This window comes from Peromyscus leucopus, chromosome 8b, assembly GCF_004664715.2.
Source record: "Peromyscus leucopus breed LL Stock chromosome 8b, UCI_PerLeu_2.1, whole genome shotgun sequence".
Lineage (NCBI taxonomy): Eukaryota > Metazoa > Chordata > Mammalia > Rodentia > Cricetidae > Peromyscus > Peromyscus leucopus.
Window position 1 is genome coordinate 7,745,171 of NC_051086.1, and position 25,241 is coordinate 7,770,411.

General features: G+C 53.6%; 2 protein-coding genes across 3 annotated transcripts; both read right to left on the reverse strand.

Moving 5' to 3' along the window:
* Positions 1-9,112: 9,112 nt before the first annotated feature.
* On the reverse strand, positions 9,113-12,090 carry Mrpl28 (mitochondrial ribosomal protein L28). Its single transcript, XM_028893359.2, has 5 exons — positions 11,739-12,090; positions 10,799-10,951; positions 10,274-10,408; positions 10,103-10,189; positions 9,113-9,511 (listed from the first exon to the last, which is right to left on the reverse strand). The coding sequence occupies exons 1-5, from the start codon at positions 12,024-12,026 to the stop codon at positions 9,401-9,403; spliced, it is 774 nt and encodes a 257-aa protein (XP_028749192.1). The 5' UTR covers positions 12,027-12,090; the 3' UTR covers positions 9,113-9,400.
* A 253-nt stretch (positions 12,091-12,343) lies between these two features.
* Positions 12,344-22,720, reverse strand: Pgap6 (post-glycosylphosphatidylinositol attachment to proteins 6). 2 transcript variants are annotated; one of them, XM_028893357.2, is made up of 13 exons: positions 22,587-22,719; positions 19,250-19,424; positions 18,967-19,174; positions 18,633-18,760; positions 18,155-18,423; positions 17,741-18,060; positions 17,240-17,330; positions 17,036-17,159; positions 16,672-16,808; positions 15,343-15,521; positions 15,121-15,267; positions 13,900-14,016; positions 12,344-13,626 (listed from the first exon to the last, which is right to left on the reverse strand). In XM_028893357.2, exons 1-13 carry the CDS (start codon positions 22,702-22,704, stop codon positions 13,330-13,332), a joined length of 2,310 nt encoding a protein of 769 aa, XP_028749190.1. In that variant the 5' UTR covers positions 22,705-22,719; the 3' UTR covers positions 12,344-13,329. The 2 variants fall into 2 exon arrangements, with proteins under 2 accessions (XP_028749190.1, XP_028749191.1); XM_028893358.2 differs by having other exon boundaries at positions 13,535-13,626; positions 13,900-14,072; positions 22,587-22,720.
* Positions 22,721-25,241: the final 2,521 nt, after the last annotated feature.

Here is a 25,241-nt window from a genome sequence, read left to right on the forward strand (position 1 = left end):
ACTTCCATGGCATTTGCTTGGGCTTCTTCCCAGGAACCAAAAGGGTTTAAAATAAACAAACTCATAAACAGAAATCATTTTCTTCAATATGGACATAAAAATACTTTGACATAAGTGTTTTTTGCAGCCTTTATTTGTCCCTGTGGCTGAGGAAGTTCATTCATGAAAAGCGATCAAGTCGGTCATCCGGCACCCCGGCATGTGTGTGTTTCAGAGGGTCTGGCCCAGTGGGACACCTAGGAAAATCCACAGCACAAGGCCAGCTACAGAAATGAACAGCCACTGTCCATGCCCCAGCTCAGGAAGAGGACAAGAAGGGACCACCCCCAGTTCTGGGGGAAGAGGGGAGTTTCAGGCTCAGCTAGTTTCTGGCTGGTTGTCCCCCCTCCCGCCACCCAGTGCAAAGGTATGGCAGGTAGTGGTGGGTGGCACCTGAGTTCTCAGTAGAGAGAGTGAAGACTTGTGGTCTTAAATGGTTTGTTTCCAGGTCGGAACAAGGCATCTATACCCAAAGTGGCTCAGAATACTCAGAACTTGGGTGGCCCAGTTCCCTCCCTCTGTTGGCCAGCGGCTTTCCTGCCATAAGCCCAGTCCCGGCCTCTGCCGCATCCCACACATCTTCTTTTCCCACCATTTCTAAGAATGGGGTTGGGAGCCTGAGGGTAGAGGTGGGGTGGCCAGGGCCTCTCTGCCTAATGGAGGACAAGGAGTTTGAGACACAGCCATGAGGACCAAAGCCACAAAGCCACAAATACAGATGCTAATGTTTGTGTCACATAACGTGTCTATGAAGGCAGGAGGAATAAGAGCCTATCGAAGAGGAATCAAACAGGCCCCTGGTAGGAAGCTGAATTATCAAAGGGTTCCTCCCATATCCCGTCCAAAACGGAGTTTCACTGTATAGCTCAGGCTGGCCTTGAACCTGTGATCCTCCTGGCCAAGCTTTCCCAGTGCTAGAAACACAGGAGTGAAGGTGCCAGTTGCCCAGCAGGAGTTTTACTTCATTCTTTATTCTTCATGGATGTGCTACAGTCACATTACCATTACAATCACATGGAAGCCTCAACTCTGCAGTGGCTGCCAGCTTCCCGTTGACATCAATGTATAATAAGCCATAGGAACAACATAATTGCCCAGGGAGCCCCTGGAGGATGCAACTGCTCATGGGCAGCATTAGCTGTGTGCTCCCGTGCTCATTCTAGTCCAGGGCCTCAGGAGGCCTGAACTCTGTACCTTAGCACTGGCATGACCCTTGACATGTTTGTTTGTTTGTTTGTTTGTTTGTTTATGGTGTGTATGCATAAGATGGACAGGGCCCATAGGTAGAAGTCAAAGTGCAACTTTGGGTTTTCTTCTTCCACATGTGGGTCCTGGGAATTGAACTCTGGCCATCAGTGTCAGCAGCAAGCTCCTTTACCTGCTGAGCCATTTTCCTGGCCCCAAGTTCTTCCTCCCCTTGCATCAGTCCGGGTGATGAGAGTTCTGAGCTAGCATGTAGCCTTACTCTTGTTGTTTGCATTTTGCCCAACAGGAGCACAAATGTCCTAAATGATATGGTTCGACGTGGCTTCAGTGTTAACCACTGTTGACACACTAAATAATGGGTTAAATGCCAGCCACCACTGCAATGGAAGGTTCTGATGGCTCCTGCTCAGAATGCTGTGTCAGCTGAATATCTGCCCTCCCCTCCCAGGTAAGGAGCACCCATCCCCAGAGGAGTAGAGAATGAATTACTCTGCCTTGCTAGCATGGTCTCTTCAGAGATGGACAATGTGGTCACTGCTTGTGCCCTCTGGGTTAAGACTCCAGAGGTACCCACAGCCATGTCCTCCATCCAGCAGACCTGGCCCAGCACACCATTTCCCTGGCAGCTTCCAGGAGTCAAGAACCAGGAAGGCAGGAAAGTAGTGTAAACAGGCATGAAGGTGGTGCTGGGCCAGCTCTTCACACAAGTGGACCCCAACAAGTAAACCCCTCCCAGGATACTATCCACATCCTATTGGGATCTGACTCCCTACTGTTTAAAGGGGTGTCATCACACTGCTGTTCTGAAGGGCTCTAGCCCTCAGGACTTGTCTGGGGGCATCTGGGGAAAGGGGGAATGTAGACACCAAGGTAACAGGCAAGTAGATTAAGGTCAGCAGTCAGGCATGGACGGTGGGAAGTCTGAGTTAGCTCTTCTTGATATCCCAGCCCTAGGACCCAGTAGGGGAAGGCAGCCTGCCACCAAGCCCGAAACCTCCCCCAACCAGGGAACTTCAGGAACAAGAGGGAATTGACACCAGTCACTCTGGCGACTTGATTACCTGCTGTGTCTGAGTAGAATGTCCTTGACAAAGTGAGGACCCCTCAGTGCTCCATGCACAAGTCTGCATGGACAAAACTGGGCAGCTGGAGAAAGTCCACAGCTATGACCTAGTATACATCTTAGAAAGAGGAAGGAGCCTGGTGCTCCCTAACCTCAGCATCATTTTCCCAGACGAGGTAATGTTCTCCCTCGTGAGTGTGCCAGGCCCTGAAGATACTCTGCAGGTGTTCATTCATACTTCCTCACACAGCCTCAGGCCACTTCCTCTTCCTATACTGGGCACACCTGCCCTCCGGCTGCCCCGTCACCTTCCTCCTTCTGTTCCCTCCCCATGTCACGTGTCATCCCTCTGAGCTTCCCATTACATCTTCACAAGCCTCCCTGTGTCCCAGGCACTCTTGCACCCTGCATTGGGTACTGGGTTTTCTTCTGTCTGACTCAGCTCAAGTTTGTCCCCCTCAAACTTGCACAGTTCCAGTGACTGACAGCCACCCATCCAGCCGGTGGCCAGGGCACATCCTGACAGGTGAAAAGGTGTCACCTAGGGAGGCTACTGGCCCACACCTTCAACCCACGTAGGCCCCTCCTCCAACTCCCCACCCTCTCCACTGCTGTCCTGAGATGTCTCTCTCTGCTGCCTAGGAACCCTGTGGGCAGCCGCGGCCAAGTTCTAAGTATGTGATTATGTATGCTGGGGTCCCTCCAGCCCCTTTGTTGCTGCAGAATCTGTCTTGGCAAACAAAAGTGCACTGGATTAGCCACAGTGGATTAAAAGATTTGCTTCTCAGAGTTTACCTAACAACCTACCAATCACATCGACAGCAGCTTTCAACCCCCAGGATGCATTTACCAGGCCAGCTGAGAGCTCATGGCCTATGGACAGCGGGACCTGGTTGCAGTAGTTATATACCCAGACACAGCCCATCCTCACACCCAGCGTTGCCCATGGCCCAGTATGCCTTCCCAGCTCCTACAGGCTCCTCGGGGTGGACTCTGGGGAAGGGACAGGATGCAAGTAAAGGGTGGAGGTGGCCCAGAAATGGGAACTAGATCTAGCCAGGACTGCCTTCCGGAGGATGTATTGGGGACCAGCCCTCTCCTGTGCCCAGCCTGGCCCCCAATGCATCCACGCATGTCACACATAGCAGCAAGGACAGAAGCAACATGGAGGGTGGCCACAGGAGGCAGGTGATACACCAGGCTCTTCTGTGCTGTGGCACACGGCCCCTCCTCTGTCATCCCACAGCATGTGCTCCCACACACATATGCACACACATGTACACACACACACACACACACACACACACTCTCACAGGCATGCCCCTTTGATCTCCGAAGGGGACTCCATTGACAAGCTCTTAATCGCAGCTGCCTGTGCAGGGCTGTGCTCTGAAGTCCCGAGTAATGGGATTTGGCGCTTCTGATCTATCTGGGCTGGCTGCTCCCCCTGTTATAGGTGGACATTTTTTTTTCTCTGTTGCTTCTTTTTTCCCCCCTTATTGAAAAAAAAAAAAAAAATGCTCCTTAAACCGTGCCGACTTGAGGCAGCTTGTCGCCGAGCCCAGGCACGGTGGTCAGGACACCAAGGGCCTGGGCTAGTCAGGGGGTCTTTGAAGCCGCCTCTGTGTAGAATCTGACATGAGAGACCAACCAAGGCGGTTTTCGTGCCCGTGGTGGTGTGGTGTGGCTCCATTCTGTTCATAGTCTTTCTTTTGTCTCCTCCCTTGACCCTTCTACGGACCATGTGGGGTGAGGATCCAAAGTGAAGGTTCAGCGGGGAGAGTGTGTGTGTGCTGAGGGTGGGGTGGGCTGAGGGCACGGCCACAACCACAAGAACAATGGGCTACAAGGACCACCTACATCCACCTGTCCACCCATTCTTCCACCCATCTGGCCACCCGCCTGGCTTACCTCACCTGCCTGGCTCCAAGTGCCTGATCGCGCCCCACTGTCCCGCTGTCCGCCATGATGGGCTTGGCTGTCCGTCCGAGCACTTTCAGCCACTCCAGGAAGCGGGTCCCTGCTCTTGGCCACTGTGTGGCTGGGAGGCAGAAGCGTGACTCTAGGCTGCAGCTCTGGCTCCTGCCGCCTATTGGCTGAGGCAGGGACCAGATGACGGGCCTCAGAACCCTATGGTAGCCATGGCAACCAGCCCCTTTAGACACCGCCACCCCCCAAGCCACTCCTATCTGCGGAGGGCGCAGGCAGTGCTGCCCGTGGCCCCATGCCAGTGTCCCTTCGGAGGGGCATTGGCAGTGGCTACACAGTAACCAGCCCCACACTAGCTATTAGACATTTTTGTTGTATGTTTCATACATGTCCCATGTGAGGGGGTCTCTGTCCACCTCGTGGCCTTTCCTGAGATGTAACATGTCCTACTTGATTTCCTGGCTAAGGTAGAAATAATGATCTTTGGAGCCCCTGCTGAAAAAAGGACTTCAGGTCAGGCTTGCCCCAGGGGCTGAAGGCCAGGCCTACACTGGTGACAAACAGTGAGTAGGGAGGAATGGTGGGCAGTGGGGGAAAGAACAGGGAGAAACCCCACCCAACCCCAAGCCAGAAGAGCCAAGCTTTCAGCCTACCTCGGATGGAAGTTCGTCAACATTGTCTCTGCTCACAAAGCACTCTACATTCTCACTGTAATGTCCTCGATGCCAGGAACCTCCCATGGCCCTGAGTATGGCCCTGTTCTCTGTGAAACTTGGGTCCCCAACTTGGCAAAACTCTGGAACCCTTCTCTGGGTACAGCGCCTTCTGGAAAACACTGTACCTTCAGAGCCAACTAACATTAGTCCCCAGCAAGACATTCCAGGATACACCAAGAACAGGGAGTCTCAGCAAAAGAGTATGATGGGTCATCTCTCCATGAACTGCCCCTCCTGGTTACAGGCCTTTGAGCAACCTTGAAGCCACCAACATCCCAGTTCTGTGACATTCAGAAACAGCCCAGTCTGTTCAAATGCCCCTGGGAACAGCACTGCCTGGTCAAGAACCCTGCAAAGGCCTGAGAGTTCCAGACAGCATCTCCCTTCCAAAGACCAGACCAGAGCACACCTGCTGGACATAATGTCTTGATAAGCACCCTCAGGGCTTCCAGGAACAGGTATGATTCTCTAGGTCCTTAGAGAAGGCCAGAGCCTGGCATGTCCCAGGAACCTAAGTGGCCAATGAAGAGTGCCTTGCCAAGACGAGAGGGACCACAGAGCCAAGAGAACCTGAAACATGCTCCGGGGGTCCTTACATCCAAAGAAGCAGGTGAGAATAAGCAGGCTGGTCTCAGGGATTCGAGCTTGAAATGGTGACTCAGTGACCAGTCCCAGTATGGCTCAACTGCTTCACACTAGCCAGGCCTAGTGCCTCCCGAGCTGCTGACACAGGACGGCACCTCAACTTGAAGGGTCGCCTTACCATGTTGGAGACCACCAGTGGACAAGTCTCATCCATGGGCAGGGTATGGGTGGGAATGGCAGCCTGGGCCATTCTAGAGCACAGTGTGAACTTAGAGAGGTTGGAGTGAGCTGTAGCCGGAGAGCTGGAGGGGGGATGGGACGTGGAGCTCCTCCGGCTGGCTGAGCTCTTCCAGCCCAGGGGTCCAGCTTAGGATGGCTCAGAATGGACAGAAGACCTGGGTGACCTCTGTTAGCAGGAAGGGTTCAAACTGCCAGGACCCCACGGAGTTAGCACAGACCAGGGCAGGTAGACTGCCAGGTGCAGGGAGGGGTGAGCTGAGAGCTGACCTCTAGTGGCTCCCTGAGCTCAGAACAGGATCAAAGGTGCCTGCGCAACCCCTCAGGGCCTGCCCACCCACCCTACCTCCCTAAATACCTCTATATTTAGGATTCAGCATATAGGTGAGCCTCTCAGACAAGTCAGGTAGAGCTCTGGGCTGGGCCTACAAGCCATCTCATGTCACCTCCCCTGTGAGTGGCAGAGACCCGTTCGGGCCTTGGTCTCACTTCTAAATGGAATGATGAAGTCACAGCTTCTCAGGTCTCCACTGCCCAGCCCCAGTGTGCAGGAAGAGCAGCCATGAGGAATCACAGCAGCAACGACACAGCCTGCCACCCTTGTCACCACAGCCGGCGACAGTCCTTCTGACATTAAGGCTGACCTCAGACCAATGTCATAAAACGGGGAGTTCTTTCTGCCTTCTGCAGGTTGATCTTAGTACACACCCCCAGTGCAGGCTCTGAGACACACAGCAGATGGACAGGTTGGTTCACGGGGCCCAGAAAGAACTAGGGAGGCTGGCTAAGGCAGCTGAAGTGGACTGAGGCTTAGGACTCACGGCAGGCAAGGAAACAGGCAGAGAGTGATGTCCCAGACAGGTGCCCACAGCTTGCACCTCAGTTCCTATGCCTTGTGTGGTGTGGATTATTAACACAGGCTTGCCTCAGTGTGTATGTGCATGCATGCGTGAGCAGAGACACTCAGTGTTACCCCACCCCCACTCTGTAAGCTGGGACCCCCTCACCATACCCAGAAGACAGCACAGTGTATGGATGGTCTGTTTGGGATCTACCTCTGACCTGAGTCATTTTACTGGGGGAGGAGATAAGCTAATCATTTACTATGGAATATCACAGTTTCCTGACTCAAAATGTTTCTGAAGTTGGGTGTGGCTCACATCTAACATCTATAATCCCAAAACTCAAGAGGGTGAGGCATTAAGCTTGCCTCAAGTTCAAAGCCTTCCTGGGCTAAAGTGAGACCCTGTCTCAAAACAAAAACAAAAAACCAAAACCAAAACGAAAAACAAAAAACAAATTGTATTTGTGAAGATGGAACAAAGAACCAAATACCACATTCCACTAGAACGGGGCTATTCTGTGAACCGAGGCCAGGGCCACACCAGAGTATACCTCAGTTCTGCCTGGCCTTCTACTGGAAAATGAAGCCACCTCAGATTTCAGCAGTAGTGACTAGCAGTGACTTGCTCAGGCCATTCTCAGCACCTGTCACTGGCAGCCACACCAATGGCCACCCTGAGCAATTTCTCAGTAACCCTCAATCCCTGGTCCAGAACCACAACCTGCCCTGTTCTGACTGTAACCCTCCAGGCAGCCACAGGTCTCTTGAGGCCCCAAGAAACTGACACAAGAAATCCTACAGGACCTAGCCAAGCCTAAGGGTGTACATTTATAATCCCAGACCTTGGGAGAGACAGGACATGAGGATCTGGAGGTTAAGGCCAGCCGAGGCTATGTAGTGGGACCTCATCTCCAAAAGAATAAGCAACAACAACAACAAAAACCTCTGCACAGGTCCTGCTTGACCCACGCCTTGGCAGTGAGAAAGGAGATAATCAAACAGGTAGCTAGCTGAACCAAGCCAGACAGTCAGGATAACTATTACACATCCCAATAAGGTCCGAGGATCTACCTGGAAGAGATTGGTTTAAATTTAAGACTCGAATTTAAAGCCAGTAATGTGGGAACCCTATGATTTAAACTACTAGGCAAAGCCTTGTGAGTCCACCAAGGCAATAGATGACCGAGTATTGTTTGCTTTAGGTTAAAAAAAAAAAAATTATTTATTTATTTATTTATTTATTTATTTATTTATTTATTTATTTATTTATTTTTTTGAGACAGGGTTTCTCTGTGTAGCCCTGGCTGTCCTGGAACTAGATCTGTAGACCAGGCTGGCCTTGAACTCAGAGATCCGCCTGCCACTGCCTCCCAAGTGCTGGGATTAAAAGCATGCGCCACCACTGCCCGGCTGGTAAAAAATTTTTTAAATTACAGTCATCGAGATGGCTGAGCCAGTCAAGACACTTGCCATTAAGCTTACTGTCCTGACTTTGATCCCTGGACCCTACGTGGTAAGAGGAAAAGAATCAGCTCCCACAAGTTGTCCCCTGACCTCCACACGGATGCCACGGCACGTGCAAGCACACATGCACACTGAATAGAAGTCATTTAAAATTGTGAACCTAAGAACTATACACAGTGCGGGAGCAGCGCATGCCCTGCAGGGGCAGAGAGGCCAGACCAGACAGAGAGGCCTGAGGAACACCCGAGGCAAGCCCCCATCCTCAGGGATCTGGGTGAGCCCTGCCACGCTGGCAGAATGGCTCTGTGCAGCTTGGGATTGGCCATCATAAACACAACCAAGCATGCGCACTCCTATGGCTCCCCCTCAGAGGACCCCACTGTCCTACACTCTGTGGCCAGGCCAGTTCCCAGTCAAGCAGGTAGCTAATGTTCCCTTTTACACCAGCCAGGTGTGGGGCTCTGGGAACTCAGCTCCCACTACCACCTCATCTTCCTCCACACACAGCTAGGGAGACGCTCCCTGTCCTCTCCAGAGAGAGGAATCGGTTTCAGTGCTGATGCCTCGGAGACACTAGCTCTCGGGGCAAAAGAGGCCCCAAGGCCCTAACCACAAGGCAGAGGGGAGCAGTTAGGGATGGGGGTGCTGAAGTCATGGCCTTTAAGTCCGTGTGGCCCCATCGCAGGGCAGATGCTGATAGAAGCCCTAGACTCAGGAAGCTTTTCTGCTTTAGCCCCGCAGGGCATACTACACAGACCTGAGCCAGGCCCCAGGCTCCCTTCCTCTGCCCTGGAGAACATTCCACAACAAACAGGAATGTACACTGGCAGAGAAGATGCTCCATCTTGCTGTACCCTTGATGCCTCAACCATGAGGGACCTCTTCTCTAAGGAAGTTAAGTAACAAAGGGGACATCAGCCTCCACAGCTCAGCAGGGCCGGCGGCTACAGCTGGACAGTGCAAATCGTTCACCTGGGTTTCTGTGACAGGGGAATGACCAGGCCAAGAACACGCAGAAGGATTGCAGACTCCCAGGCAAACCAGTACACTTTACTGTGGCTCAGACTGCCTCGGACTTTACTTATTCCAGCCCAAGAACTATAATGCTGTAAGTACTTGACCAGCTTGGACAGGCATCTGCTCTGCTCCAGACCTCCAAGAGTCCTGGCACAGAAAGGTTCTCTGAAAAGTCTACGACAGGAGCTGTGTGGTCAGCACACACAAAGCAGGGTTGGCCCACTGCCCACAGGTGTCCTTGTGCCCACCCCAACTGTGTCCACAGTGCTAAAAGCCCACAGGGGAGGCTGAGCCCGGTGGTCAGGCGCGGTCACCAGCTCTCTTCTGCACCACTGCTGGGCTGGACAGAGCCTGCTCCTGAAGCCGCTGGACCAGCTCCTCTACGTAGACCTTGAACAGGGGTACAGGGTCCTGAAGGGGAGAGGTCATGGTAAGGCTCAATGTAGCCCAGAGATGGAGCTCTAGGGAGGGTGGTAGCCAGCTGTTTCTAGCTAAACATGGAGAGAAAACGGGGTTTGGAAGAGCCAGGGATGGGCAGACTCACATAAGACTACGTTCCAGGACAGCCAGGGCTACACAGAGAAACCCAGTCTTGGAAAAACAAAAACAAAACAAAAACAAAAAAAGACTGCTTGGCATCCCGGAGGGCAGAACCTACCCACCAGAACAGGATTGTTTTCTCTTGGACACCAAGAGTCACAACGCCTTCCTCTGGCTTCCCTATACTGGCGGCCACTACAGGCTCTAGACTATTCTGGGACACAGACACAAAAGAAAGATCCTAGGGGATGCTGGGTGGCCAAGTAAACACCTAGTGCCAAAGGTCCCTAAGCATTCAGGGGAAGAGGGAAGGACCTCAAGAGAGGAAAAATGCCATGCATCTTCAAAGTGGCAGGAACCAAATGTATAGCAGTATTTAGGTGTGGCAGTCCCCAAATGCTCGTCTCTCTCCAAAGCAGCCCCCCGTTACTCAACCTCAGTGGCCAGTTCACAGGTGCTCACCTTTTCCTCCAGAAGTCTCTGTTTCTCCACAGCCTCCTCCAGCGTCAGGCCAACCCACTCAGCCTCGGCCTCCGGGATGACAAAACTCTGAGCAAGCAGCAGAAAGCCTCGGTGAGGTACAGGACCAGGCCAGAAGCCTCCAGCAGCAAGCGGGATGGGGAAAACTCTCACCTTGTACTTGTCATAGATGGCTGCTCTCCGTTCAGGGTCATCAGGATGCAGCTGGGGGTCCTGGCGAGCAAGCCTCAGAAGCATCCCTCGCTTCAGGTCCATGCCAAACTTGGAACACAGGTCTTCCTTTGGGGTCTGGCAGAAGATTCACATAGGGCCGGGTGCCACAGCAGGGTCCCACCCACCCCCTCAGCTGACCCTGTAGGTTCCTCTTCAACTGGTACCCCTATTCGAGACCAGAGCAGACCAGGCATTGGGATCAGCACCAGCATACAAGTCTATGTGGGTCAAGCCCAAGGGAAGGGTAATCAGTGGCTACGACAAGTGACCCTCCTGAAGGCAAAAAGCTTCCACTGGGGCTGGACCAAAGAGCACTCAGTCCCACTGTGTTTTGCTAAGCCTTGTAATGGCTACCCTGGGTGTTACATACTGCCTCCCCCCACCCCTCCCACCCCCGCCCCATGAAGAGCTGTTTTGCACCTCCCTTGATTGACAAGACCCTGTAGTGCACTAACCCCTGCTTGCCTTGAGAATATAGAAGTCAAACCCGTAGGCCTCATCAATGAGATCCAGGGTCCTCATGGTCACAGTCACAGTGAACTTCTTGTCCAGGATTTCACTGTAAAGCTCCCGAGTAAACAGCTGAGGCCTCCACACCTTCTTCACTCTCGCCGAGAGCTGAGTGTGCAAGAGAGACCTGTTGACTGCTGGGGTATGTCCCTACAGATCAAGTGGCCCCCAAAGCATCTTCCTGAGAGCTGGGCTATGTGAGGTTTGCCCTCTTCCTTCCTCAGAGGCTCCACGGACGCTGGACCTGGATGCCCACAGAGGTGTCTGCTTCTCTCAGGCTAGCCCTCATGTTGCCGGCATGTGTTCCAGATGCTGGTACAACTGAAACCCAGCAGCCACAGGCAAGAGAGTGGCATCCTGGAAGGCCTGAAACACTCTCCTCCCACAACGCTTGGCTAGGAGCAGCGTTCCACCAGAATGATCGATTCCAGGCTCTGCACCTTGGAAGCTGCCTGAATCCAAGCGTCATCTCAGCCTTTATCAGTTTTATGTGGGAGGAGCAAAGGTCCTGTCACAAGAATTAGGCAAAGGCTTATAGAAACTGGCAGGTGACAACCAGATTTCACCTCTCCCTCCTCTTCAGCACGAGCCTCAAATCTATCCTTCCTTTCTTTTCTCTGTGGTGCTAGGGATTTGAACCCAAGATCTTAAATAAGCTAGGAAAGCACTCTATCACCCTGCTCCATCACAGCCCCACTTCATTCTTACTTTTGATGACTACCTGACCAGGACCCCACTAGACTTTGCCATTGGAGTTTTCCAGATCCTCGCTGCTCCACTTGTTAGCATACTTCGTAAACCGAACGCTTGTGTCAACCACGCAGTCGGTCCGCGGCGCCCAGAGCAGAGCCTGCCCAATAGAGCATGCAGAACCGCCGAGATGGCCCGCACCCACCTTGTCGTTGTTGGCATATCTGTAGCCCAAAATCAGGCCCTCTCCACCCCAGAGCCCCTGCTGGGACTCTGGAGGGTAGTAAATTGGAATGGGTACATCCTCAACGCGCTCGCGCTGCCCGTTCTTGGGGTTGATCTTGAATTTGACCCCGTGAGGTTTGTAGTGTACCGGGCTCGGCGTTCGTTCTTCTTCCAGCGAGCGCAAGAAGTGGGCGGGCAAACGCGCGTAGATGCCTTGCCGCAGCCGCAGCTTCTGCCACAGGTACACAGGGTACTTGTGCAGAGGCATCTCGCAACGCTCTAACTCTCGGAGTTGTGCGCCCGCGCCTGCCGGAACCGGAACCAGAAGGCGTCGCCGAAAGGTGCACCTTTGCTCACTTCCGATTGGTAGCAACGCCTATCCGTCTAAAACAATCCCCTTGACTCCGCCTTCTTTAGGGACCGTGGAAAATTATCTGAGAATGCAATGGTTCAAGGCACCGTCTACCAAGTACAGCCCAGGGGTTCCCCAGAAGCTTTGATAGGCCTGTTAGGGACAACCAACCTTAGTCTAGACTCTCTTTCCCTCCAGAGACGCAAGAAAAAAATAAATAAATAAAACACTCATTTGGTTTGAAAAATCATTGTAGAATATTAAATTCATCAATTACATAAAAATATGCCTTCATAGAACAGTTTAACATTTTATCACCTCCCCCCAACAGTATATACATGTTTCCCCTTTCAGGGGCTGAAGTGTGCTTTGGTGGCCAAATAAAGGGCGTCAGTAGCTGGGGGAGTGGCCCAGAAAGCCCAAATCCTGGACAAAACCAAGAAAAAGGCTCCCAGGCCACAGAGCAGTTGGGCCTCATAGTGGGACAGGGCACCACTGCACCAATCAGCTCAGAGCTCCCAGGAGGCACCAGGAAGATTGGGCTCCAGAAGCCACCTCAAGCCTCAGCTGGTCGGGGGGTGGGGGGGGGGGGTGGGGGGTGGGGTGGTGTCAGCATCCTAGGGCCTAGAGCCAACACAAAGACTGCTCACTAGACTAGGGCCTAGGACCTTTAGGATGAGGAGGGCACATCTATAGGGCAGTGTGTGCCTTCTGGGGCCACACCTCATATAGCTGAGCAGACTGCTACTCCGGGCTCTTCCCACGATCTGTGACTCCAACAGAGAATGAGGGATAATGCCTGGCACCCCAGGTTCTTAGCAGCTTTTGAACTCTACCACAGTAACTGCAGCAACAAGGCATCCCCATGCCAAGGCAGGATGGTACATGCTGTCAGGGACAGTGGGCTCTGTGGACTCAGGATTCCATGCCTTGTAAGTCTCAAATCACAGCTTCACAAACGAATGGGAAAACAGGGATCCCTTATCTCTATCTTCAACCATAACATATCGATCTGTCCACACATGGTACCCATGGTCTCCAGGTAGAAGCAGCTGAGACCTACAGAGGACACGGGCAGCAGCCACAAAGATTTTGGGGTGGGGTCCTCTCCTCTGGAGAAAGAAGCCAAGGGTCGCAGGACAATTTTATTCAGATGGAAACCTGGCTGGGGCTAGACGAAGAGGTCATCAGAGTCTCCGGTGTCCTTGAGGCAGCCACATCATGTCACTGTGTACAACTCATCCCGATCATTCCTGCAGATCTGGTACTGACAGGGGAACTTCTGCAAGCAGGGCCAGGACTCGGCCTGCTCCTCTCGTGGTGGCAGAAGGAAAGCCGCACTACCAGCCAATAGGATGTGCCAAATGCTGTGCGTGTAGTAGTAATTTTCACTGGTCATCATGGAAGTATAGATGGTGATGCCTACAGCAGCCATGGAGATGCCAGGCAGGAGGTAGAAGACCCAGCGCTGCCACGAGGTAGGGTAACACTGACGCCGGTGCCCACAGCGGTACATCTGGAGTGGACAGCCACATGAATGTCAGCGCCAGCCAAGTGCAACTACAGTTCCCCCGGGGCTAAGGGGAACTAGATCTAGGCAACATATGGACTCATGGCCAAGACCCCAGGCACATGGCTATACTGGGGGTCTATGGTTGGCTCTACTGACTCTGAGCGGATGTGGAGTTTTGGAGCCCTTCCAGCAAAACTGGGATCACAACCAGAATTAAGGGGCTGGCTCTCTTCTCCCTGAGTCTGAACAGGAGAACCTATGTGCTCTGTTCCTTACCCACATGGAGGCCATGATCACAAAGGCAAAGAGGCAGGGCCCCATCAAGTTCCAGATGCCTCTGCGATCCATCTGCAAGGACATGGCGATGACCAGTGTGCCCAGGACAAACAGGATCTGGCAGAGACACAGGGATGGTTTGTGGGGTCATGGGAGCCTTTGGCTAGAATCACCTGTGATGGCACAAGACATAACAGGTACTGGTGGCCAGGTATGCTAGGTACCCATTATCAGTTTCCCACGATTCTGGCACATCTGCCAGCTCCTCTTGGAATTATTGGCAGATTTTGACCATTCCTGCTCAATTACCTGGGAGGGCAGTGTCCTCCCTCTAGTCCCTTAACTGTGTCTGAAGGTGAACACAGAAGAACCTTAAGGACTAGGTGATGATACCCACTTCTAATGGGCAGTGTTGTACACATCCACATGACCCTGCACACCAAGCCTTCCAGGGTCTCCCATCAGGATGGCCTTGGATGCTGCCTTGAAGGGGATCCCATACCCCGAGTCTCCATCAGCACATCTCCCCACAGCCTGCAAGTTCATACCCTTAACGTTCAGCCCACAGGATTCTCTGGAATTTTCCTCGCCTACTTTTTTATATGATCATAGAGATTCTAAACATGCCCCTAATAAGTAGTACCCAGCCTGTAGACAGAGGACATAGTTCACAAGCACCAAAGAGTCATCTCCACTGTCCAACTGCTGTGTAAGTCCCCAGAGTGCCCTAGGACAAGGAACCCAGGGGCGTAGTTGTGGCTTCTCAGGAGGCCTGGTCTGGCTCCTCATTAAGATTAGGGTCCTGGACCCCCATCTGCCTTCCTGGAGCCCTCGGATGACCACACCTTTCCTTCCTAGCTTCCTATGACTTCCTCCAAGAATGGCTAGTTATCATGTAAGATTTGATACCCGCCCCTTTCTGTTTGTTTTTTTTTTAAAGATTTATTCATTTATTATGTATACAGTGTTCTGCCTGCACGTATGCCCTCAGGCCAGAAGAGGGCACCAGATCTCATTACAGATGGTTGTGAGCCACCATGTGGGTGCTGGGAATTGAACTCAGGATCATCTGGAAGAGCAGCCAGTACCCTTAACCACTGAGCCGTCTCTCCAGCCCCGATACCCGCCCCTTTCTGTTTTATCCCTCTTTGCCACTCCACATTCTGCATGTGAGGGCCTCTGCTTCCCTGGAGCCCAGGCTTGGCATTGGAGGCCACTCACCTGTTTCAGGATTGTCTTCAGACGGGCCATGCAAAGAATCGTCACCCAGGTGGACGCCCCAGAGCCCAGAAAGTCGCAGTACTGAAGCGTGTCATAGCTGAGGATGCACAACACTGCCTCCCCCGGCTGGTCACAGGCGTGGTAGAACTGTGAGGCGAAGCAGTGAGCAGCAGCCCTGACCTCCCCACCCAAGGTTCCCGAAGGGATCAGGGCCAGCCCTACCGTGGAGAAGAACATGGTGTAAAAGTAGACGGAGGCCTCGACCAGGAAGGCGCGCTGTACAGACACCGCGATGGGGGCCAGGAACATGAGGTTGCTGAGCGTGAGCAGCAGTGCTGCGGCCTTCTGCTGGGCCACCGTCTGCGCTGTGCTGTTGTCCGTACAGCTCCACCCGCGCCAGCCTAGGGGGCCACACAACACCTACTGTGTGCTGGAGGCCGAGGGGAGGCTTCTGAACCTGCCGGCCCCTCCCTCACCCAGAGGGAGGCTGTATAGACGAGCCTAATGGAATCCGCAGGAGTGGTAGGAGGAAGTTGGTTCTGATAGAAACTGGCACAGGTAAGTGGTGGGCAGGCAGGGGCAAGGGGGGGCAGCTGTGGGCAGGTTGGGACCAATGTGGAAGAAGCATGTAGACATGGGTAAGTCTGGTCAAGTACGGGCACTCACAGCAGGTGTGGGCAGGTGTGGAGGGTAAGGATAAGCACAGCTGGTGTGGGCAGTCACGGGCAGTGGGAAACAGGGGTGGACAGGTGTGCGTAGATATGGGCACGTGTGGGCAAGTATACCCTGCTGTGAGCGGGCATGAGCTTGGAGAAAGGTATGTGAACAAGTATGTATAGGTAGGGGCAGGGATGAATAGATATGAGTTGGTAGGGACAGATATGGAGATACGTGGACATGTAGGGACAGATATGGAGATACGCGGACATGTAGGGACAGATGTGGAAGGATGGACAGATGAGACCAAGTGTGACTATGTAGAAACTGCCATGAAAAATGTGGATCAGCATGCAGTCATGAAAAGAAAGTGTGAACAGTTGGGCATAGGCATGGACAAGTCCGGGCAAGGGAAACAGTTGTAGGGCTGTGTGGGTATGGGCAGTCAAGCAAGGGCAGGCAGGGTGTAAGCAATGGCAGGGCCAGGCAGCAGGGCCTCCTCTGCAAATGCCTCAGTGCCTGTATGCTTGGAGGGGTGTGTGGGGAGGTCACGAGAAGCATGGGGAGCATGGGGAGGAGTAAGAGGGAGCATGGGGAGCATGGGGAGGAGTAGAGGGAGCATGGGGAGCACGGGGAGGAGTAGAGGGAGCATGGGGAGCACGGGGAGGAGCAGGAGGGAGCATGGGGAGCATGGGGAGGAGTAGGAGGGAGCATGGGGAGCATGGGGAGGAGTAGGAGGGAGCATGGAGAGCACGAGAAGGAGGGAGCATGGGGAGCACGGGGAGGAGTAGGAGGGAACATGGGGAGCACGAGGAGGAGTAGGAGGGAGCATGAGGAGCATGGGGAGCACGGGGAGGAGCAGGAGGGCGCTCTGCTCTGCAGGATGGTTCTCACCTGCTTTACAGCTGCAGCCTGCATACAGATAACCATATCTGCGGAGCAGGAGGCACTGGCCATAAGGCCCACAGTCATTCAAACAGGGCACCAGATACAAGATGGTCTCCACATGAGCTTTAGCCTGTTCACAGTCCCTGCAAAGGAAGGGCCTGAGAAGGCTGATCGTGGAGCTCTGCTGGTCACTCCCACCACTAGGACCCCCAAGCCCAGAGCTCAGCCTCCAGGCTCCACCAGCTGAAACACTCACTCCCCACTAGTGCTGTGGTGAGGTGCGGGCAGGTAGAAAGGGAGAACCCCTCCAAACACACAGATGCTTCCCTTCATTGCTACCAGCCCATGGCATGTTGCCCAGGCTACATACTCAGAACTCGCAGGGCACACAAGCTGCAAGGAGAGGTACCAGTTGTCTGTCTCCGGATAGGGAATGATGAGGTTGGCCACGTGAGAGGAGGCACTCATAAACATGGGATAGCCCTGGAAGAAGGCTGCGTGGGGTGGGAGGGCCTGTCAGAGGTGGCTAGAGGGGCCAGGCAGTCTCTCCACCAAAACCGTCTACCCAGAATACCTGTGGTGCAGTTGAGTGAGGTGTTGAAGCCGAGGAAGGGAGAGGCAGCATTCACACAAGCTGCTACCAAGGCGCCATTTGTGACCTCTGTCTGGAAGGAGAAATAGGGCAGGTTAGCCATCGCCACCCCCTAAAAAGGGATCTCACCTGCCCACCTTGGATTTTAGCTCAGTTATGCTGGGTATTTTTTGCTGGGGTGGGAGGACTCCTGCTGGCCCAAGGTTCATCACGGCCTGACTTCCCTTCAGCTGTCTCTGGTTCTAGCCAGTCCCCTGCCTATTTGCACAGATATAATTACAATAACTTCTGACAGGGGCAGCGCTGCCCTAGAGGAAACCTTCTATCCTCCCATGGGTCCCCTTCTGGCCGATGCTGATGGTATCACTCTATGGACTGAAAGGGCCACCCCACCCCAGTCTCAATGCTGAATTACTCTGTACCCTGAGTTAAGCCCAGGTCACAAGCAACTGTAGACTGCTTCAGTGGGCTTCCAGAGGATACCTGGTTAGCCCTCAGGATTATGATGAGAGAGCCCCCGCTGTCCATGCCTGTGTCAAGACGGAGCTGCATTACAGAAGGTATGTTGGAATGCACCAGCACGGAGGCCCCATTCAGGGGCTGGAAGTGTACAGACACCACGTCCGTGTCTTCTCTCATGACTGGATAGTTCAGAAGACAGAAGGGGCCACTGCCTGCCCCTCCACTCCTGCCCAGTCCCCAGTGGGCAGGGCTTTGGGGCAGCCGGCCCACAGAGGTGTCGTAGCTCTGGTTTGGGTTGTTTTGCATAAGACGATGGAAGGTCACACTCCATGGCCTGCACACTGTCAAGAGGACAAGGGGCTCAGCCAGAGGAAAGCCTGGAGTTTTGGGGGAGCTAGGCAGGACCAGTCCACCCCTCCCTCCCAAGCGGCCCACCTGTAAAGGCGGCTTTAGCAGTGAAGACCACTGACACATGAGGTCCTGCCAGGCTCTCAACTGTCACTTGTAGCCACCGGCCCCAGGGTGGTGAGGACAGTAGCAAATGGCAGGCTGGAGTGAGGCCAGTGCAACTCAGCACCTTTTGGAAGTTTCTAGGCAGGGTGGATGCACCCACTGTGAGACGCACTGGGCAGCCGGGGCTCACACTGGACACACAGCCCTGCAGTTCCAACCGAAGCTCCTGGGTGTATTCAGGGACAAAGATCCTGTGGCAAGGTGGTGACTCAGACTCACTAGCTCATACTGTGAACTCACTTCCTCTAATCTGCTTAGGGAAGGAAGGTCTCCGGCCTTTCTTCCCAGCCTGTCTCTAAGGCCCAGCCTTCTCACCTGCAGGATGAGATAGCGGCACCACCCACTCTGAACCCAAAGGTTGGGGCTACAGGACAGACTGGACTTCCCCATCTCCACTCACTTGAGGTAGCTGGGGTGGGAGAGCAGTGTCTGTGAGAGGGGAACATCGGGCTCTAGGATGGAGACTTCCACCACCCTCAGGGCCAGCATATCCGGCTGGAAGGTGTAGGCACAGGTAGGAACAGAGCCCTGGGAGAGAACAAGGCAGAGGGTGATAGGGGTCAGAGAATGCGGGACGTAGGCCAAAGGAGAAGATCTTTGATGGGGGGACAGAGTTGAATCCAGAGTCAGGTAGCTGAGAGCACAGCAAGGTCTGCCCCCGAGGTGGACAAGAGTCTGGTGGTCCTCCATGCACCAAGGGGTTTGGCCTTCATCCCGGGAGGTCAGCCCCTCACCTTCACCTCGATCTTCTGGGACGAGGGGGGGAGGTGAGCAACCACGAACCAGTCCCCAGGGGCCGGGTGGGAGATGTTGACAGAGGTGTTGCCCAGTAGCATGGTACTCAACAATGTCCTGATGTGGAAAGAGGCCTGGCTCAAGGTGTTGTCGGGAAAGCTAGTGCCCAGCGGGTTGATGACAGGAGGGGCGCCATAGCGGAAATGCCTGGAAGAGATCAGGTCAAGGGTCAGGGATGGGGTTTCAGCCAGGCATGGGTGCTCGGGTATATTGGGTACCTACACTGTGATTTCTACGTCGGTGCATGAGGGACCGCCCTGGGACACATGGAGCAGCCAGCGAAGCAGCACTGTGTCTGGGGGCACTCGGAAGTGGAAGAGCCGGGTGCTGCCATACCAGCTGTAAAAGGACAGCTTCTGCGGGGCCTGTGAGAAGTGCTCAGACACCAGTCCAGCCTCTAGAAGGAAAAGGTAACAAGTCAGCTAGGTGGGACAGAGAGGAAGAATGAGGCCCCAGGAGACAGAAGCTGCTTAGATATCAAGTCTTAGACCCACTCTAGACGTCATCACTCGGACTTTGATCTTAGCCAAGGTGGAAAATGCCTTCCGGCACCTAGACATTGTCTGCAGTAATCAGAAGTTTCTCCTAATGATGAGCAGTCATCCCACGGCCTCCTCTCCCTAGATGGCCACTGCCTACTCACCAGCAGGGACTTTGCCTTCTCACACTACAGCAACTTGCAAACAATGAAGCCAGTGGCCCCCAGCACCCACCACCTTCACATGGACCCACCCAGGGCCAATGAGCTCTCTCTCTGTGGCAGTCGGGAAGGAGATCCCACCCCTGCAGATATCTGCCTTGACCACTGGACCATGGCAAAGGCTCCTCCCTCCCACCTCACCTGTGACCGGCTCCTAACTACATGGGCAGATAGGGAGGCTTGGTCCTGAAGGTAGCTGCCTCTCCAACCTGTTATGACTTAGGACACAGCCAGATCCCTACCCAGAAAAAGACCATGATGAGGGGCTTCTGTCCAGAACCCAGTCATAAGAATCAAGGGACAGATGGGAGCACACCTTTAATTCCAGAGCTTGGGAAGCAGAGGCAGGTGGATCCCTGTGAGTTCGAGGCCAGCCTGGCCTACAAAGCAAGGTTCAGGACAGTTAGGGCTACACAGAGAAATCCTGTCTCTAAAAAAACAAAACAAAACTACAACAAAAACCAAGGGGCAGGTGGCCTCTCTATTCCACTAAATGGGCGAGACCTCCAATTGCCCTCGGGGCACACACCCATGCATGGTGGTACAAAGACAAAGCAGAGGACCAGGCAGATAAACTACTCAGAGCCCCCAGACTAGGGCACCACGTGGCCCAGGCCCTGCCTCAGCTTACAAGCTCCTGCCCCATACCTAGTGCCAGCTCAGGCTTTGCGCCTGTATGGTCTTGGGTGTCCCTTACCTCTCTAGATGCCTGTGTCCCTATGGATAGGCTAAGGTAGCCTGCTTGTCCCTTTGTGGTTAATGAGTGATAAAGTGCTGTAAGAGAAACACAGTACTGTTGGCATCCTTCCCGCTCAGGAAGCCTCCTTTTGCCCCACCGTGAACATGGTGCCTGCCTGGTTCCCCCAGGAGGGGGGTAGAGGGAGTCAGGTGAGCAGCTGGCTTTCTCGCCAGTCATGTGACTCCTCCCAACAGAGGCACCTGGAGAAAACATAGCAGCCTGCTGGAAGGAGGCTAAGGGAGCTGCAAAGGAGCCTGGCATGGGGGCAGGGCAGAGTGAGGCTCCCTCAGTGAATTCCAAGCTCTGCAGGTCCCATTCCCCAGGTTGAGGCCTGAATGCCAGGAGCTGCTAAATGCCCTAAGGATAACGGAGCAGAAAAAAAACAAAAACAAAAACAAAAAACTGTGAGGCAGAATATTGCTCTCTGAGCTGAGGCAGAGCAGATTCCTCATCCCTAGGACTGTGACCTCTGAGAAAGCCAGGTGAGAGAGGTCACCCTACAGTGTGCAACTTGGCCTGCTAAGGGAAAAGCCCTTGGGTTGCCCTGAATAAGGCCTTTGTGAGGAAGGACACTTGGAACAGAGCTGACATCTGTGATGTTTGGATACTTAGACGAGACCTACTCAAGGTTGCCTTAAGACCAGGTACCAAACTCTCATGTCTAAACAACCCCTCCAGGCTTCCTTGATGAAACACCCAGTTATTTTGTTGAATGTATCAGACCTGGACAATGGGCATGACAGGGTGAGCCCCAAGCAGTGGATGGGGAGGGCCAGATGAACAAGCTCCTGCCTGCTCCAGACACCTCCCCCATGGGCATAAGTTGGGTAGAGAGTGGGAAAAGAAAGTCCCTGAGATTTCCCTGGGAACCTGAGTGGAGGCACCCTGCCCCGCACTTTCCAAACCCTAGCAAGTGTCAGAGATACTGCCCACCCACAGATAGAAGCAGTCGTGGCGGCTGTGGGGGTGGGTGGGTGGGCAGAAGCAGGTGGATCTCTGAGTTCCGAGGCTAGCCTGGTCCACAAAGTGAGTTCCAGGACAGCCGGGACTGTTACATAGAGGAACTCTGTCTCGAAAAAAAGCAGCAGCAGCCATGGCCACAGAGCCACTTGCCCTCACCTAGCCAATGACCCTCTCTTAGGCTTAATCACAGGGATGGAAGAGGAACAAACAGGATGTGGTATGGAACAATCTATCAGAAGGTCTTTAGGGAACGTTGCCTTTCATTTCAAGCTGTGCCAAGTTCAGAAACCAGAAGAAACAGCCCTCAAAGCAACGAGAGCTCCGAGGAACAACATCCAGAGAAGTGGGGGGTTGGGAGGGTGGAGGCTGGAAACGGGAAGTGGAAAGAGTCAGTGTCAGAAACTGTCTAAGGAACACCAAGTGGCACAAAGAACTGGAGAATTTCAGGCAATATTGGACAAGGAAAGGTACTCATCTTTCCCATGTCCAAATGTCTCGTCTCACTGTCAATTTCACTGTCAATCCCTGTCCTGCCTGAAGCAGAGCCAAGATGGCCAAAGGTCTAGCAAACCACAGTCTAAGATGTCCCGGCTTAGAGAGCAGAAATGCAAAGAGCAACTGGAAAACTCCCCTAGAGGAAGGACCCTTGCGTTACATTCATTCTGGTCAGCAAGCTTCTTTAGGGCCAGCTAGCAGTACAGCCGGTGAGAAGCAAAGCCAGTAATCAAGAGTGACCTTCCTAGGATTGGAATAGGAATATAATGCTGGCTAGACCCCCTCGTCCAGAGTCTGGCCAACTTTCTCCAGCTCTACCCTTCTACCCGAACAAACGATAGCTATTCGTTGATAAGTTCCTCTACCTCCCAGCTCTTAAGTGCCACAATCGCGCCCCCAAGCACAGGGGAGAGGGGCCAGACGGGTACACTCCAAGTGAGCGAACTCAGCGGGCCCGGGCACAGAAAAGCGGGCGTGGGGATTTTTTAGCCCCGGACGCCCCGCAGGGGGCGCAACCAAGAGTGAGAACACAGCTACATCGCCGCGCCAGGTGAGCACACAGGTGCCCCTCGTGAGTCACAATCCGCCCCGCGCCCACCCCCCGCCCGCCCCCTGGCCCCGGCCCACGCCTCGGATGGCGCCTTAGGCCAGTGCGGGCTCACCGCTCTTCTTGCTGTCGCCGGCGGCGGCAGGCGGGGGCCGAGCGAGGAGCAGCAGCAGCAACAGCAGCGGCCCAGCCGCTGCCGCCTGCGCCGTGCCCCCGGCCCCAAGCCGGCCCATGGCTCCGCGCTCGGCCCGCGCTACCCCGCCCGCGTCCCGCGCCGCTCGCCCCCGCCTGGGCAGCCCCCGCCGCCTCTGCGGCCACCGCCGCTGCCTCTGCCCGGAGCTCCCATGGCTCGGCCAGACCTGCAGACAGCGCCCCGGGCACTTCCGCCTCCGAGGCCCCGCCCCGCCCCGCAGGGAGCCGGCCTGCGGTCTAGGTCCCCAAGGGTGCGGGACCGCGTCACCTTGGCCAGAGGGGAGTTGGACACCAGGGGCTCAGGAAGGCCGCATTTGGAGGGGACACGGATTCATGGCCGATCACGCACCTTAAGGGGATGAGAAGCACAGGATGGAGGGTCCTGTGGAATACTTTCGGGTACAGATGGCAGATGTCACGTGGGAGGCACAGGGTGAGGTGGGATACCAGGTCATGGTCACGCGGGGCAAAAGGGTCATGCGGGACACAGATGGGATGCTGAGCAGAGGGATCACACGGGACCCGGGTGGATTCAGGGCAGAGGGGTCTTCCGGGACAGGAGAGGGCACCGGACTGGAGTCCCAAGGCATTGGAGGGTGGGGGAAAACGGTCGTAGAGGAGGTACCATGAGACTCATGAATAAAGTAGTCTTGTCGAAGGCGGGGCGGGGAGGGGGGAACGACGACGACACGCAGAAGAGTTACATGGGACTCATTTGGGGATAGGAGACAGAATCACTTAAGACATGGGGACAGAGCAGAGGGGCCACGCAAAACGAAGAAACACAGAGTAGCGTAGGTGCAAACTGGAACCTGTAGGATGTTTAAACCGGGGGGGGGGGGGGGATGGGGGTGGGTACTATAAAGCCCAACACTATGTAGGCCAGAATTAGCATCCCAGGAAAATGTGCGCTGACCTTGCCTTGAGGAACCCAACCGAATCTCCAGCTGCCCAGAGGCCCCCCCATACACCATAACCACACACTGCCGCACAAGTATAAATGACTAAATGGAAGAGAGAAGGTGCTCTCCGCACCTCTGAGAATTGAATAAGTTTCATGTCAGTGTTGGACAAACAACTCTGGGTAGCAAAGGGATATATTCCAAACAAATTGCAGATACAGTTACAAACTAAAAGCCCTACAAGAGAACTTAGGGAAGTAGTCATGAGGAAGAGAAGGCTTTTCTAAGTAGGCATCCAATGAAGCAAGTAAAACTGCATTAAAGAATATATACAAGCTGGTGGTGGCGCACGCCTTTAATCTCAGCACTCGGGAGGCAGAGGCAGGCAGATCTCTGTGAGTTCAAGGCCAGCCTGATCTACAGAGAGAGTACCAGGAAAGCCAGGGCTACACAAAAAAACCCTGTCTAGGGGGAAAAAATTCATATATATAAGTATACATTATACATAAATATCAATTAATATTTGTAACATCTATATAAACATTTACAATATATATTTATATAATATGTATACTTTTACAAATTATGCAGGGCAGGTTGCAGCCAGTTCTTCAAAGGGCAATCATGAAAGCTGGCTGAGTGTGGCGGTTCTCTACTGAAATCCCAGCACTGGCCAGGCTGAAACAAGAAAATTGCTGTGGGTTCAAAGCCAGCCAGGAATAGAACGGTGCTCCCAACATCAGTATCACCAGCCTCCTCACAGAAAATGATAAAGGTCAAGGTGCTACAGGATTCCTAAAACATTATGCAATCAGAAGAACAAGACCTCCTCTTGTGTTAAACAGTGAGGCCTTTTTTATCCTTTTGCCAAACAAATCAAAGATCAAAAAGCTTGATCTTTCAGGGAAGATGGGGCCCAGATTAGGGATGTCTCCAGGGAGCCTCTGGACTCCGAAAATAGCCAAGGCCTGCCTGCAGCCAGACTCTCTTTCTTCTGTTTGTCCTGCCTGTGTTTGTTTGCTGTCACGTACCCACCTATAATTCTGGTACCTATAATTGGTCATTAGAGTTCGGACATAGAATCTTGAAGTATCCACAGCAGATGCAACTGTGGTAGACTGTGGTTCCATGAGAAATGGCCAGGTGTCTTGGACCACACCTTTTCCCAGCAGTAGGAAGGCTAGCTAATCTCTGAGTTCAAGGTCAGTCTGGTTTACAGAGGGAGTTCCAGGACAGCCAAGGATACAAAGAGATAGCCTGTCTCAACAAACCCCCTCCCACAAAAAAAAAAAGAAAAAAAAAAGAAAACTGTAAAGTGCTGTGTGATGATTGGGAATGGGCTACCACATACAGAAGCTCAGCTTAGCAAAAGGAGGCAGAACAGTGTGGGAAAGCTGTTTTTGTAAAAACTGGGTTGGGGGAGGAGGTCCATTGTAGCTCATACTTTAAGTCCCAGCAGGAGGCAGAGGCAGGCTAATCTCTGAGTTTAAGGCCAGCCTGGTCAACAGGGTGAGCTCTAGGATAGGCAAGGCTACACAGAAAAGCTTTGTCTCGGAGGAAAAAATAATTGTGTGGGGAAATTCATATCTTGGGTTGGAAAGATAGCCATGGGTTAAGAGCCCAGCACCCACATCGAGTGGCTCATAACCAGCTCCAGGGAATCAGATACCTCCTGG

Coding starts and splice junctions, on each gene's coding strand:
- Mrpl28 (XM_028893359.2), bottom strand. CDS start 12,026: ATGCCTCTGCACAAGTACCCTGTGTACCTGTGGCAGAAGCTGCGGCTG. Junction 10,190..10,273: donor CCATCTATGACAAGTACAAG/GTGAGAGTTTTC, acceptor CTGCTTGCTCAG/AGTTTTGTCATCCCGGAGGC. Junction 9,512..10,102: donor AGAGACTTCTGGAGGAAAAG/GTGAGCACCTGT, acceptor TCTCCCCTTCAG/GACCCTGTACCCCTGTTCAA.
- Pgap6 (XM_028893357.2), bottom strand. CDS start 22,704: ATGGGCCGGCTTGGGGCCGGGGGCACGGCGCAGGCGGCAGCGGCTGGG. Junction 19,175..19,249: donor ACCGACGTAGAAATCACAGT/GTAGGTACCCAA, acceptor GATCTCTTCCAG/GCATTTCCGCTATGGCGCCC. Junction 15,522..16,671: donor AGGCTGCAGCTGTAAAGCAG/GTGAGAACCATC, acceptor GTGGCCCCCTAG/GCTGGCGCGGGTGGAGCTGT.